We start from the raw sequence: 15,158 nt of genomic DNA on the forward strand, positions 1-15,158 counted from the left end.
CGGTGAAGTGGTCGTCGACCTTGCGGAAGTCGCGCACGGTGAAGAGGCGCTCCTCCTGGCGCCGGTACTGCAGGCGGTAGCCCATCAGCTCGCCCACCATCTCCTTGGGCGGCTGCCACTGGATCAGCGCTGTGTTGCCGATGGTGGTGCTGATCAGCATGGTGGGTTTCCCCGGCACTGCACCGGGCACAGAGAGATTGTCAAGACAGAACACACACACACACACACACACACACACACACACACACACACACAGGAGCGCACACGCACACACACACACACACACACATACACACACACGGTGGGGTTCCCTGGCACTGCACAGGGCAGAGAGAGACCATCAAGACAAAACACAGCTACCCCCCCTCTAGTAACTTTGCCACATACTGCACAATATAAACTATATGTATGTGTAAGTATACAGTGTGTGCATATGCACATATATTCATGTAGATCATTTCACCATAGTTCAAAAACACACACACACACACACACACACACACACACACTTTTGCCAGGAAAAGTCTGCAGATATATGCATATTTCATCTCGGATCATTTCAGCACATTTATGCAGTATACAGAATTTGTATTCATCTGTATGACTGTATTGCTTTTATTTATCTGTTTGTTAATTTATATCCATACAGATGCACTCACGCAACGCAATCCAAATTAAACTGTATGGCTGGAACTAACTTTAAAGCTCTTAAAGCCACTGCTATGTTTAAATCCCCCATCAGGAGTGTCTCATGTGTGAAAGCACTACAGACCACTCTGTGCTAAAGGACTCCCATTGTACTGGTTAAGAGTTATACCGCTGCGGCCATCTTGCTTAAGTGTTTATGTCAGCACTGCCACCTCCTGTCAACGACTTGATCTTCTCCAGCTTCCCTTCCTAGGGATGATGACCCCAGCTAATATCACTGTGTGTGTGTGTGTGTGTGTGTGTGTGTGTGTGTGTGTGGATGATGATGATGACCCCAGCTAATATCCCTGCAGCTCATCTACTGTAAGCAGCACTATTAATCTGCTCGTGTCGACAGGCTAGCCATCTTGACAGCTACAAAGCTCCTGAAGACCTTGTGTTAATCTCCATTTACTCCCGCTTCCTGATCTGCGTTAGTTTGGTGTGAGTTTGCCTCGTGCACCATGGAGAGGCTCCTCACACGTCTCATCAGCCGTCTCTGGGTTCATCACATTAACACATGAAATGAATGAAGATGCTGCTGTGGGCTGCAAACTGTCTGCTAAGGGCACATCATCATGTAGTCTGTTTCACACACACACACACACACACACACACACACACACACACACACACACACACACACACACACACACACACACACACACACACACACACACACACACAAACACATCTTATTGGTCTGAACTCTGAACAAACCCAAACTGTCTTGCCTCCTTTCCTTTCTCATTAACTATTTTCACAGGACACACAAAGCCACCACCCTCCACCCCAAATGCAAACTGCTAGCCCCCCCCATCTTTCTCTCTCTCTTTCACACACACACACAAACACACACACACACACACACACACACACGCACACATGCACGCACACACACACGCACCCACGCACGCACGCACGCACACACACACACCTGCCCCAGTCGTTACGACCACTTTAGCTTTGCTCCGCGCTCCGTCTCCTTTGGTGGTGTACGCCGCCACGGTGACCGAATAGGTGGTCTCGGCCAGCAGCCCTGTTATGAAGGCCTCCTGGGGAGGGGAAGAAAAGAACACACACACACACACATGAACACACACACACGTGAACACAAACACACACACAGAGAACCACAGGTCAGGCGGCGGTGCTGACGTCCCAGCCTCTATCCCCGGTCCACTCCCACTGATTGCCCAGCCAAGCGTGCTCCATCTCTTCAGTGCTACACTTGGAACTATCCCCAGGCTGCAGGAACAGCCTGGACCGCGTACACACACACACATACACACACCACATCTTGGAAAAAGGCAGGTTAGTGCGGACAGTTCCCAAACCGAAGAAAGAAAGAAAAAAACACTAAAAATGGCTCAACGCAGGGGGCTTACAGAGGCTGTGCACCATTTAAGGATAACAAACTGATGCTACATGGGTTATTATTATATTCATATCATTATATATATACTGTATATATGTATATATTAAATGATAAACAAAGTGTGGTTCAGTGTGGGTCAGTAAGTCTTCAGTAGCTCGACCCTATTGTGCCGATATTTATTGAGATATAGAATTTCCCACTATATGCTCAACAAATATTGCCATCTAACTTGATGGTGAATTTAAGGTGTTAGTTTAAGAAGGAACTTTTAATTATTAGCTACTTGTCACTAATGGTTCATGATGTTGGAAATTATTCTGGTTTCCTTCTCGTTAAAAAGAGCTGCTTCGGTTTGTTTGGGGGGTGGGGGGGGGGGGGTGGTGGTGGGGGGGGGGGGGTTCGCTTTGAAACCACACTTTGTTTCTCAGCTTGCTATCTCCTCCCAAAATCTGCTATTTTGTGGCCTGAATAACTGATAAAAGGAATACGATAAACATTCTTTTTTATATGTTCCGTGAGTATACTGTATTAGGACTTGTTAAAGTAGTGTTAGTATACTGTATTAGGACTAGGGGTGCACAATTCAGAAAATGTCACGATTCGATTCAATACCGATTTTTAGGCTCACGATTCGATTCAAAATCGATTTTCGATTCAAAAACGATTCTCGACTGGAAAAAATTGATTCACAGTATGTAAATGTTAGTGCTGTCAAACGATCGTGATTAATCGCATTTTTGTCAAAGTTAACTCAAAATTAATCGCGATAAATTGCAAATTGATTAATAGCAAATTTTATTTTAATGCTCTTATCATGGAAAAGTGGATTGGCTTGCTTTATGCAATGTTTTATTTTATTGAAAAACAACATTGCCAAACAGGGCGGTACAAAATAAAATTATAAAGAGCACATTTCAGACTCAGCCTATAGTGCAGTTAAACCATGGCTTAATATTTTCTTTTTTTCAAGTTTGCTGTGAACATAGAAGTCAGGCCTCTTATTTCAAAAACAATGAACCGTAACAGTTAGGTTACCAATAAAAGGTAAGCCTACTCCTTCTGTGCTTTCAGCCAGCTGCCTGTTGACATTTTCAGACAACAGTGAAGCTCGCTTCTTTTGCACAGCACAACTTTTAAAGGTAAACTTTCTATTCAGAAGCTTTTTATCAACCATTTCGCCGTATCGCGCTCACCATCACTCAAACCATAACGTTAGCCTACTACACAGTTTGTGAAGCCAAAAAGAACGTTAATTTAAAAAAAAAAAAAAAAAAAAAAATATTTTTTATTTTTTTTTTCAATCTGAATCGGAAGCACTTGAATCGCGATACGAATGTGAATCGATTTTTTTGGACACCCCTAATTAGGACATGTTAAAAGTAGTGTTAGTATTCGATAAACAGTATGTGAGGCATGGTACTTAAATAATTAACTGCCAAAAATAATGTTTGGCAGGTGCATGTTGAACACATATGCAGACACACACACACGTAGAACACACCCCAGTGAGAAGCTCCTTAAGGAACCTGTAGACAAATGTAATTTGCATGCAAAAACCCAGTTCCCACGCACCAAGAAACACACACAAACATACAGGGTCAGAGTTCACACACATCACTCCCAAGATAAAGTCTGCAGACACAGACTACGTGCTTACACTCACAAATACAGAGAAACACATACACACACACACACACACACACATACGCATAGAAACAGATGCACAAACACAGACATCATTTGATCATTTGGTTCTGTTCAAAGGACTGGCAGAAAATCTAACCATGATAATAATTTTATATCAGTTGGTATTGATTATTATTTATAATTAATAAGACATATTTCAAAGGGCTCTCCCATGATTTTAATCCGATACACTTTTTGTAAAATTCTGCAAATTACTCCAAACAAGTGATCCCTTTCAGCGATAAATGGGGAATTGCAGTTATCATTTTATTATAATTGAATTAAATTAAATTAAATTAAATTAAACTGAACTGACTAAAACTGCAGGTTTAACTGCAACTATTAGAAAGAGATGCTCTAGGCTCCAATTGCAAGCAGGACACAAATTCCATATTTAACTACAACAATCCCTCATAACTTCATTAAAACATAAGGTTGCAATCGCTCATAACTTCATTAAAACATAAGGTTGCAATCGCTCATAACTTCATTAAAACATAGTGTTGCAATCGCTCACAACTCCATTAAAACATAGGGTTGCAATGATTGGCATTAATGTTTGGAGCTTTTGAGCTGCTTCATGCGCTGCCGTGCTGAGAAAACTAATTCCATTGAATCAACTGCGTGGCACTGCTCTCTTTCTGCACATCTCTGGATTAAACAGGTTTGTTGTGTTCCCAGTCTTGGTTGAAAATATTACCCTCTTCTGCAACTTCTACCAAACTTTGATCTCGTCGCTCTTCCTCACTTCCTTTCTAACGGCACTCCACGCTCGTCACTTCACGCTCGTCATGTTGTTGAGCAATACAACGGATCAATAACTCCGGCACTTGTGCCACACAGCACAATCAAAGGATTTGATTAGCTGTTTTTGATTTAGAGAGGGAGCATGCGTGTTCATAAGGGTGTTTTGCATTCACCCAGACAACCTTATTGAAACTTTTATCTAACAATTTTCGTACTGCTATCCAGAAAGTGTGTATTGCGATACTGCATTACCCAGGCCTACTGCCAAGCCTCATTAAAATCTTTAAACTCAAATGCTGAGTGGGAAAGTGAGATGTTCTTTTCAAGGCTAGGCAGTAATCAGAGGGGGGTCTCCATTTATTTTTCACTCTCATCATCTTCACTCTCTCTCAATCTTTCTTGCCATCTTCACAGGCAGAGTATTCTGGGCCCTGTATGATGCTTTCAGCATTATGGACAGTGGTGTGTGTGTGTGTGTGTGTCTGTGCTCATTAGGGGGTTATAGGGACAATGGGACATAGACAGATGAGAATCAAGGCAAACCGCGCGACTGTCGGCCGTAACAATCGGTGTGACTCTACTGGATTATTAGTAACAGGCTTTCATTTTTTGTTCATTTTCAAAAAAATATATCTCTTTTCTTTAGATTTTAACAGAGAGGAACACCCAGCGTGCCTCTCCCTCCCTGCCTGTCTCCTTTCCCACCATCAGATTAGCGCCCGTGGCTACAAGCAGGGCCCTGCACCGCCGAGACGGACTAACTGCTAGTGTGTAAATTAGCATGGCCATACAAGCAGGCTGAGCCTTCCACAGCCTCGGCCCAGCTTTAATTACAATTTCATGGGGGCCCTTTCACATCTTTATTGCATGATATTGAAAAAAAGAGGGAGATACAGAGGGAGAGGGGGAGACAGAAGTGGAGGCTCTTCTCTAGCTAATTACAGCCTGGTGTTATAATCACTATGTGTGCTAAGCAGCAGTTGGAGCAGGCTATTTTAAGTGTTAGCTCGCTTAGGGTTTGGGAAAAAGCAGGAAGGGTGGGGTTGTATGGGGGGGGGGGGGGGGGGAGAGATGAGAGAGAAATGAGAATTATCTGAAGCTATTAAGTTTTTTTTAAAAGCCTCATTATTTAAATCGTACAGGATTCCCTTTTTAGTTTTGGAGAGGAAAGGGATTTTTTTTCTCCCCCAACCATTTTCTCAATTATGAAAAAGATATTCTCATCAACTCTCTTATTTTTCTGGAATGTTTTGGGAAGGGTGCCAGGAGAGGGGCATTAGTACCGTCAGTAATGAATCCAAAAAGGAGAAGATCCTTCATAATTTACTCATTCCACAGAAGTCACCGTGCCCCTGGGGCGACCAGGGCAAGGCAGTAATCTCCATGACGACGCCAAAACAGGCATTCATCATCAAGGTCTGCATGTCCCACATGACGGTATATCCCGTACCCAACCAAAACAACTTCAGGGATGCTGAAGGTGCTCTGTCTCCAGTTGGTACTATAATATATATATATATTATATAATATTAGCACGATTCAGTGTACAGAAACAAGAACGGAATAAGAAAGATAGGATTTTTATCTTAGCATTTTTATGTAAGATAAAGTTCTGAAGTTTATCCTTCTTACAGGAAGGGGGATCTAAGATAATTTTGAAATAGAATGACGATTTTGGTGGGAGAGTGTGTGTGTGTGTGTATGGTAATGTGGGTGTGTGCATCTATATGTATGTCAGGCATGAAAACGGGTCAGGGGTGAAAAAGGTGAGGAGGATATTACCCCTCTAGGGGGGTCCAGGGGCGTGCTTACGGGCCCGTAAGTAAAATTTAAATATTCCATATTTTAAAGCGTCAATCTGATGCAGTTTGAGATGCTTTTTTTCCAAACTGGGGATAGCTGGAGAAACTTAGCTTCAGCCATGAGTCAAAAATTATTTTGGCCTCCTTACAGAATTATGCAAGCCATTTCATGCCAGCCTGTCACTGGGTCTATAATTTACAGTATATGAGGCACAATGTGGTAAGGGCACCACAAATGGCTTAATGCATAGCCCCCACGAGAGATGCCGTAACTTAACTTGTCTACTCTTCCATCATGATTGACAGCCAATATGTTATGTAATTCAGATTTCAATACATTTTATTGGCAAGGCCCTTCGAGAGCAACCCTGAGCGCTGACATGATAAGCACTTTGGTGACAAGAAAGGTGAGCATGGCTGCAAAGGGGACTCTTGTCACATGGAAGGCTTCAGTGATCCTCTGCTCAAAAAGGCCAAGCTATGAGGCAAAGCAGTCAAGAGCAAGTGCCACTGGAAGTAGATAGATGGATGTATTGGGTCTTGTTTATGGTAACGAACTGAAAATGGTCATCTGACGTCATGATTTGTTTTATACCTGCAAGGCTTGTAGGTTGACTGGCTGCATTAGTGGGAATTATTTGCTACGTTAACAGTCTGTAGTCAAACACCTTTGCCATGCTCACTTTGCCCCAACAGAGCGATTCAAAGTTAGAACAGGGAGTCTCCGTGGCGTTTGAGGTAATGTAGCTAAATTATCTTACTCCATCAGTTATTCACACCGTAGCCGTCTCGTAACCAGGCTAATCACATCATATGCTTGCTAACTTTTTTACACAAATGTATCTGAAGGTTATACCCCTTGAAATGAATCATCTCGTTAAGTTACCGAACACATGTTTTAACATTTTATATGCTAACATTACGGTCACAAAGAAAAAAAATGCGTCCAGCAGGGATTCCAAAATTGTCCGGGATTTTGCCTCGTCGGATATTAGTGTTTCTGGGTCTTTCACAAATTAGTTATTATGTCTTTACACGTTTTGGAAAGGGTATCTAAGACTTACGTTCCGCCTTCTTGTGCGAACACTGACAGTAGACAAAATGCGTGCAGGTTGCCAGGTCTGCTATTGGCAGTTCACTAAATATGACCCCCCCCCCCCCCCCCCCAAAAAAAAAAAAATAAACTCATCGAATCTACACGATTCACGTAGGTCACCTATTTTGTTTTCAAAACGGCGAATTTCGCTGAAAGGTGAGTGATTCTCATGCCTGGTATGTGTGCGTGAGTGTGAGTGTGTGTGTAGAGGGGCTTTCTCATACTTCAGGTGCTACAAGACTCCTCTGTGTTGGAAGAATACTCTCTATGTACACCGATTGGTGTTTCGGGAGAGTGCGTGTGTGTGTGTCTGAACAATACACTCCATGCACACCGATTGTCTTTTCCTGTCACGTCTGTCAATCGCAGCAGTCTCAGCCGCTAGTGAGAAGTGGAATGGCTGCTGTTCTGGAGCTTACTGCTATCTGAGAACTTCACAGATCTGTTCCTTGTGTATGTGTGTGTGTGTGTCTGAAGTGAGGTAGCTGGTGTTGAGTATGTCATCTCAGTTAGGTGTAAGTTTCTGTTTGATTTTTTTCCCACCTTGATATCTGATAGGGAGGCAAGTTAAACAGAGCTGTGGTGTCTCTTGGACACGAAGTGCTACAGACAATATGCCCACACACACGCACACAGAAAAAAAAAAAAAAAACACACACACGCACACACATGCACACACACAATCACACTCTCAGTTCTGTTTTAACACGCAAATGCAGACAGCCCTGCTGAGCATAAACTCATTCGACCCCATTGCTTAAACAAACAGAAGACAGAACACACACACATACAAAATCACTAAAGTCGATCAGTTGGGATCCATCTGGGAAGCTATTTATTGGGCTGTTCTCTACCTCAGGGCGAGAGTGTAAATCCTCTTGTTTTGTTTGAAGCCAAATGAGAAATATCAAGCTTTTGAGCGCACGGCAAGCCTCCCTGTCTGTGTGTGTATCTGAGTGAGTGAGTGTGCATGTATACCTGTGTGTGTGTGTGTGTGTGAGTGTGCAAGAGTGTATGTGTTTCTGTGTTTTTCTATGTGTGTATGTGTTTGTAGTTGTGTTAATCTGTATGTGTACCTGTGTATGTGGTTGTGTGTGTGTGTGCGTGTGTGTGCGCGTAAGTGTGTGTGCGTGCGTGCGTAAGTGTGTGTGTATGCGTAAGTGTGTGTGTGTGTGCGTAAGTGTGTGTGTGCGTGAGTGTGTGTAAGTGCGTATGAGTGTGTTTTTGTATTTGTGTTAATCTGTATGCGTGCCTGTGTTTGTGTGGGTGTGTGTGCGTGTGTGCGTAAGTGTGTGTAAGTGCGTATGAGTGTGTGTTTGCGTGCATGATTCACTGGCACACAGGCAGAGAAGCCTGCTAGGTGCGGAAGCCAGTCAGCAATCTTGGCAGGCGGAGGTGGGAGGGGCCTTGGGTGTGGCTGACTAAATCACACACACATTAACAGCTCACACACACACACACACACACACACACACACACACACACACACACACACACACACACACACACACACACACACACACACACACTAACAGCTCACTTCTGCACCCACCGGTGCTTCTCTTCGCCCCGCTCCAGACAAAGAGAGGATTTGCAGCTCCAACGCCTCTGAGGTAAGAGGAACAGCAGATTCGCACGCAACATGACGACACACAGCTAAGCCGGCACAGTAGAGAGAGCTGCAGACACACACACACACACACACACACACACACACACACTCATGCATTTACGTACACCTGTGGTCAGGTATATACAAGAAGCACATAGGTGCACACATAAAACCTCACATGAGCAGCTAAGACGGTAAAAGGATATGCTGTGTGGATGTGTTCTGCAGCACTCTCTCTCTCTCTCTCTAAGACACACACACACACACACACACTAATTTCTAGCAGACACAACTCTGCTCTGCACTCATCAGAAAGCAACATCACCTGTCTGTTATCTAAACAGAAACTCAGGCGAGAGAGAGAGGGGGAGAGAGAGAGAGAGAGAGACAGAGAGAGAAGGTCTGCTTAGCTCCTGCACACAAACACACACACACCCACCCACCAACCGCCGTATACCACACCGTACACACCCCACCCCCCCCCCACTCAGAACACCCCTTGGTAACCCCCCTGCACCCTCTGTTTGTCACACAAGCCTGCTCACACATATCACAACAGTAGCGACAGCACAGAGCACACGGCACACAGCACACGCTAAAGGTAAATGAGGGGAAGAGCAGGGTGTGCGGTGCTGCAGCAGGTAAGCCACTGATGCAGGCTGTAATGGAAATGGGGGGGGGGGGGGGAGCATTAGGAGATGGAGGAGACCCAGCTGTCTGTGTTAATATGGAAGCAGCAAGCAGCAGAGGGAAGAGAGAGGGAGGGGGGGAGAGAAATAGAGACAGAGGACAGAGACTGGGAGAGAGAGAGGGAGAAAGAGGGAGATGGGGAGAGATCGAGGGAGAGAGAGCGAGAGAGAGAGAGAGAGACAGAGACAGAGAAAGGGGTGAATGGAGAGTGAGAGCCATAATGAGAATGGGGAGGAAAACAGATTTGAAAGCAGTCATCTATTCTGGCAGAGATACAGACAGAGAGGCAGAGAGATAGAGAAGGAGATGAGAGACTTCTGAGATCACAGGGTGTCAGAGACAGAGAGAGAGAGAGAGAGAGGGGGATAGAGAGAGGGGGAGGAAGAGAGAGAGAGGGGGAGACATGGAGAGAACGTGACAAAGAATGATATATTTCTGTAGTCTCTTCTATCATAGTGGTGGCGATTGATGAGCGCGAGGGAGAGAGAGACAGAGACAGGGAGAGGAAGAGAGAGTGAGAGAGAGGAAGAGGAAGAGAGAGAGGGAGAGAAAAAGAGAGGAAGAGAGAGAGGAAGAGTTAGATCTAGGTGCACAGTGGGAACACTCTATAAGGCTTTAAGGGTGTACGGCTCGTCAGCGGTAGTTAGGCAGCTGCGTGTGAAGAAGTGCCGGGCTAATGGAACGTCTCCTATTCCCCAGTGAAGACACTTCCCACCGCAGAGGGAAAAGAGGAAGGCTACAACGCTGGTCTGCAAGGTGCTTGATCCTCCTGCATCAAAAGGCCCTTCAGGAGGACCAATTAATCTCTACTGGGAAAAAGTTTCTAATCTCGCTGAATGGGGCTTAGAAAAAGTGTGTGAGAGGAACAGTGTGAGTTAGAGAGACAAAGACAGAGAGAGAGAGAGAGAGAGAGAGAGAGAGAGAGATAATATACATATAGAGATAAAGAGAAATGGGGGAGGGGGGGGTGGGGGTGTAGGTGGTGAAAGAGTAGCTGTGAGAATGAAAGCGGGGAGAGGGTGGATGGAGGAGGGTGGGGATGTTAGGCGTTAGGGTTCCCTCTGGAGCGAACATCCAGGCAGGGAAAAAACAGAGGCACACAGGAGGCACACAGGAGGAACATTCCCAAAAGGCCCGCTGGCCTTCCCCAAAACCACCCGTCACACTCTTCAGCGTTACTCACATAGTCCGTGGATTCTTCATCGGCCCACTGACAGACAGACAGACAGACAAGGGGAAGGAGGAGGAGGAGGGAGAGAAAGTCACAAACTACACAGGATTTCAAAAAAAAAAGTTGAACTTTTTTTTTTTTTTAAAGAGGACTAGAAAGAAGGTTACAGGTTTCTAACAGTAGCAGCATGCATTTCTATTGCAGTTGTCAAACGCAGGTGAGACACTTTGCTGCCATGCATCTGAGGGGAGAGAGGCAGAGTTATGAGTCAACAGGTGGTTACAGCGCCATCTGGAGGTGTGGAGGTGGCATGCTTCTTGAAGGAGGTTCAGCTGGAGAAAAAAAAGTGACAGTGACAACAGGCGACACATACCTACCCACGGGTTCATTGCTGGAGTCGAGCATTTGAGCTGGATAAGGGTTGAAATAATTAACCAGGAACTTACAAACTAATATTCAAGGGAGATGTCTAGAAAGCTCACGGTACAGTAACACCTGTGAGTGAAATAGTCTAACCATGAAAGAAAGAAAAAGAGAATCATGAGGTGTGCAAGTGCACACACGCACACACGCACACACACACACACACAGACACAGACACACACACACACACACAGACACAGAGACACACACCCACACACACACACACTTCCCCAAACCCATGCATCTTACTGCCTTGTTATTTCCTCCTTCCTGACCCAAAAGAGCCTCCAAACTCAGGAGTAATGGCGCTGTGTTCATCTTTTCCCAAATAAACAGGTAAGCGCTGGCTGCGAAAGCATCGCTAATTTTTCACAAGCCCAGCATCGGAGGCGACGGCCACCTCGGCAGGAAGCTGGGCTGGGCTCCAGAAGCGACGTGATAATAAACCCCTTTAGAGAGTGTGGGTGAGAAAACACCCTTCCCTGCATTCGAGGGGTTTTTGTGTGTGTGTGTGTATGTGTGTGTGTATGTGTATGTGAGTGTGTGTGTGTGTGTGTTTGTGTGTGTGTGTGTGTATGGGGAGGATAATAACAACACCGCTGAGGCAAAAAACAACCACACCAGCTCGCGTCAGAGCCGCACGGCAACAAACAGATGCTGTAGATACAAAACAGGTACATGCAGCGTGCCAGAGAGACAGACTACAAAGCTGACGAAGAGGGAGAGCACAAGAGCGCGCGCGAGAGAGGGAGAGAGAACAGAACAGATACAGTGTGTGTGTGAGTGGGAGCCTGAGAGAGAAGGGGGGGATCATAAGAGCAAGGATGGATTCTGCGTGGTATGCATTTCCAGTCTTTTATTTACTCGTTCGGTTCTCTCGCTTGCTCACTCAAATTCATCTCGTACTCGACGGAACACTTTAGCAGACTTGAGGCACTGTTAGATCAGCGCCTTTATAAATCTCTTCACCACACGTCCCCCTTGGTCTCATCCTCCTACATGAATGGAAATGAGTGTGTGTGTGAGAGAGAGAGAGAGAGAAAGAGAGAGAGAAAGACAGAGAGGGAGAATGATGGGGTGAGAGTGCGAGAGAGGGAGGAAGACAGCAGGAATAGAAGAAGAAGAAGAGAGAGAGCGAGCAAGTGTGGCTAGTGATTTAGCTCTCCCCCCGTGCGGCTAGCTGTAATGTGTCTGTCGGTGGCTTGAGATTAAATTTCACCTTCAGATGTTGGAGCCCTGCCGCTTACTCAGCAGCCCCAGCCAAGGATTACATTTCTCTCTCCGTGGCTCCCGAAGGTGCCAGGCACCCACTCCCACAACAGCCCCCACGCCAGCACAAAACACACATGTCCACATGCTTCAACACACCACACACTCTCATACATACATACACGGTCATACACAAATACACTCACACACTCTTTGATTGATACACACAGACACACACACACTCTCATACCCACATACACACTGTCATACACTCACACTATCTGATTGATACACACACACACACACACACACACACAGACACGCACAACACAGACACACACACACACACACAGACACACACAGACACACGCACAGACACACTCACTCACTCACTCACCCACTCACTCACTCACTCACAGCCATCCAGCTCCCAGTGTCCCTGCAGACCCCTTCTCTCTGCTTTAAGGGAGGCCAACAGATCCGCGTGCTTGCGTGCGTCTGCTCAGGCACTCTCTGCACACACACACACACACACACACACACACACACACACACGTGCGTCTGCTCAGGCACCCTCTGCACGCACATTTGCACAAATTGATTTGGAGATGCCGAGTGAGTGTGTGTGTGTGTGTGTGTGTGTGTGTGTGTGTGTGTGTGGGGCATTTGTATTCCGTGCCGCAGCCTTGCTGACTAACGGAAAATAAAAGACAAAGGTGCCGCTCCCAGCGTAATTTTTTGGAAATAATAATAAAAGAAAATGCTTTTTATCATGAACAAGGTAAGACAGAGAAGGGATGATGGTTGAAAGAAGAAGAAGAAAAAAAGAGAGAAAGAAATGCAGCTATTTCCCCTTGACAGAGCAAGAGCGAGCTCAGGCAGTAAATCAGAGAGGGATCCATCATATGAACAGGACTGGGGCGTGGGGGTGACAGTAATAAAAGAGACACTGCCAAAGGACCACAGACTGTCCTTTATGAACTCTCCACACACTCGCAGCCGCAGATGGTGGTGTGTGAAAGCATTTATTTTGGGGTGTGAAAACACTTTCATCGCTTGTGTGTCTATTTGTGTGTGTTAAAATTGTATATGTTGTGTGTGTGTGTGTGTGTGTGTGTGAGTGTGTGTGTTCATGTCTGTGCGAGTGTGTATGTATATGTACGTGGGAGGGTAGGTGTGTGTGTGGTTGTGTGTGTGTTCAGTGGGGCTGAAGATCAAGAGCATTTCAACTCTCGGTGAACCTTTCAGCCTGACAACAACGAGGAGCTGTCCATCAGGGTCTGTCTGGGTGTGTGTGTGTGTGTGTGTGTGTGTGTGTGTGTGTGTGTGTGTGTGTGAGATGAGAATGGTGTGTGTGGCCCTTAGGGGCCCTGGCCAGGGAGAGCGTGTCAGTGTCACTCCTGCATGTGCGATCTGACCTCACCGGTCTCTCTGAGCCACACTGGGCCCCTGCCCTGCAGCACTCCAGGCTGGTACATATCAATGTGTCTGTGTCTGTGTCTGTGTCTGTGTCTGTGTGTGTGTGTATCACCGTGTGAGTGTGTGTGTGTGTGTGTGTGGTGTGTGTGTGTGTGTGTGTGGGCGTGTGTGCGCGCATGTGCGTTTTGTATCTCTGCCTGTGGTGTGTGTATGTGTATGTACCCCATGGCGTGGTGACTGTGCATCAGCCCGTGGGGTGTGCAATCGCTAAACCCTGACGCTCAGCACGTGGGAGTCCGTCGTTGTGAGCTGGGAACGCCACGGCTGACACCGCCACAAAGCCCCGGAATATCCCTTATTCAGCCACGTCAGGAGATGCACAGCGCTGCGCTTCACCTTGTGTGTGTGTATCACCGTGTGAGAGTGTGTGTGTGTGTGAGAGAGAGTGCGTGTGTGTGTGTGTGTGTGTGTGTGTGTGTGCGCTTCACTTGCTGCGCCATGCTACGCTACGCCTAGGCTTCTGCCGCCCTTGATCCCTGGTGTTATCAGGGGGGAGAAGAGGCCTTCTTCAGGAGCTGCTAAACTGCTGGGCTGGGTGAAATCCTAAAGCCGTGGGGGAATCGCCGCGTCTTTTCCTCCGCATCAGGCAACACAAGCTGTGCTGCAATGGCTGCTGGGAGAGAGAGAGGTGTGTCTGAATGCCTTAAAGGAAAGGTGGAAGGGGGTGTAGCTTTTTGTGAGTTACCGAGGAGCTTTACTTAGGGTTGTGCAAGAGAAAGCTCTCAAGACGATCTGTCTCCGTAATTCACTTTGGCAGATGCGCCATTTCCACAGCCACGTCCACGGCGAATGGGGAACGATAACAACAGCCATGTGACGAATGCAACAGAATCCTTTGCTCTGTGTCGAGAAGTAAGGAAAACGATTCAGAGGATTGATGAATGAACGCTCCACTGACAAGGACCATTCCCGCCGAGCTGCTCTTAAAAGGTAACCTTGGAGTTCGCGCCGGGTTGTGTGAGGCGCGTTTTTAGCCACGTTTTTGTGAGTTTTCCGACATCACATCAATGGGCTGTGTCGGCAAGCCACTACGTCTCCAATAATGTGGTAAATCCCATTACCCGTCTTCCAACACTGCTTACAAATGAATGTGGGTTGCGGTGATCAAGTGTTTAGGCACACCTCCGTAGCGCTCGTTCCACGGCGTGAGCATTACTGGAACACGGCCTCAGGGGCAT

At 46.3% G+C, this 15,158-nt stretch overlaps 1 protein-coding gene across 1 annotated transcript in view; it reads right to left on the bottom strand.

Annotated features, from left to right (window-relative positions):
* The window catches only part of ptprfa (protein tyrosine phosphatase receptor type Fa), a 228,601-nt gene that overhangs the window by 54,128 nt on the left and 159,315 nt on the right, over positions 1-15,158 (bottom strand). The window contains 2 exon segments of the mRNA XM_080832228.1: positions 1-177; positions 1,625-1,742. The exon segment at positions 1-177 is cut by the window's left edge and continues 353 nt beyond it. Coding sequence (XP_080688354.1) covers positions 1-177; positions 1,625-1,742 — 295 coding nt within the window.

Source organism: Sprattus sprattus (genome assembly GCF_963457725.1).
Source record: "Sprattus sprattus genome assembly, chromosome: 2".
Taxonomy (NCBI): domain Eukaryota; kingdom Metazoa; phylum Chordata; class Actinopteri; order Clupeiformes; family Clupeidae; genus Sprattus; species Sprattus sprattus.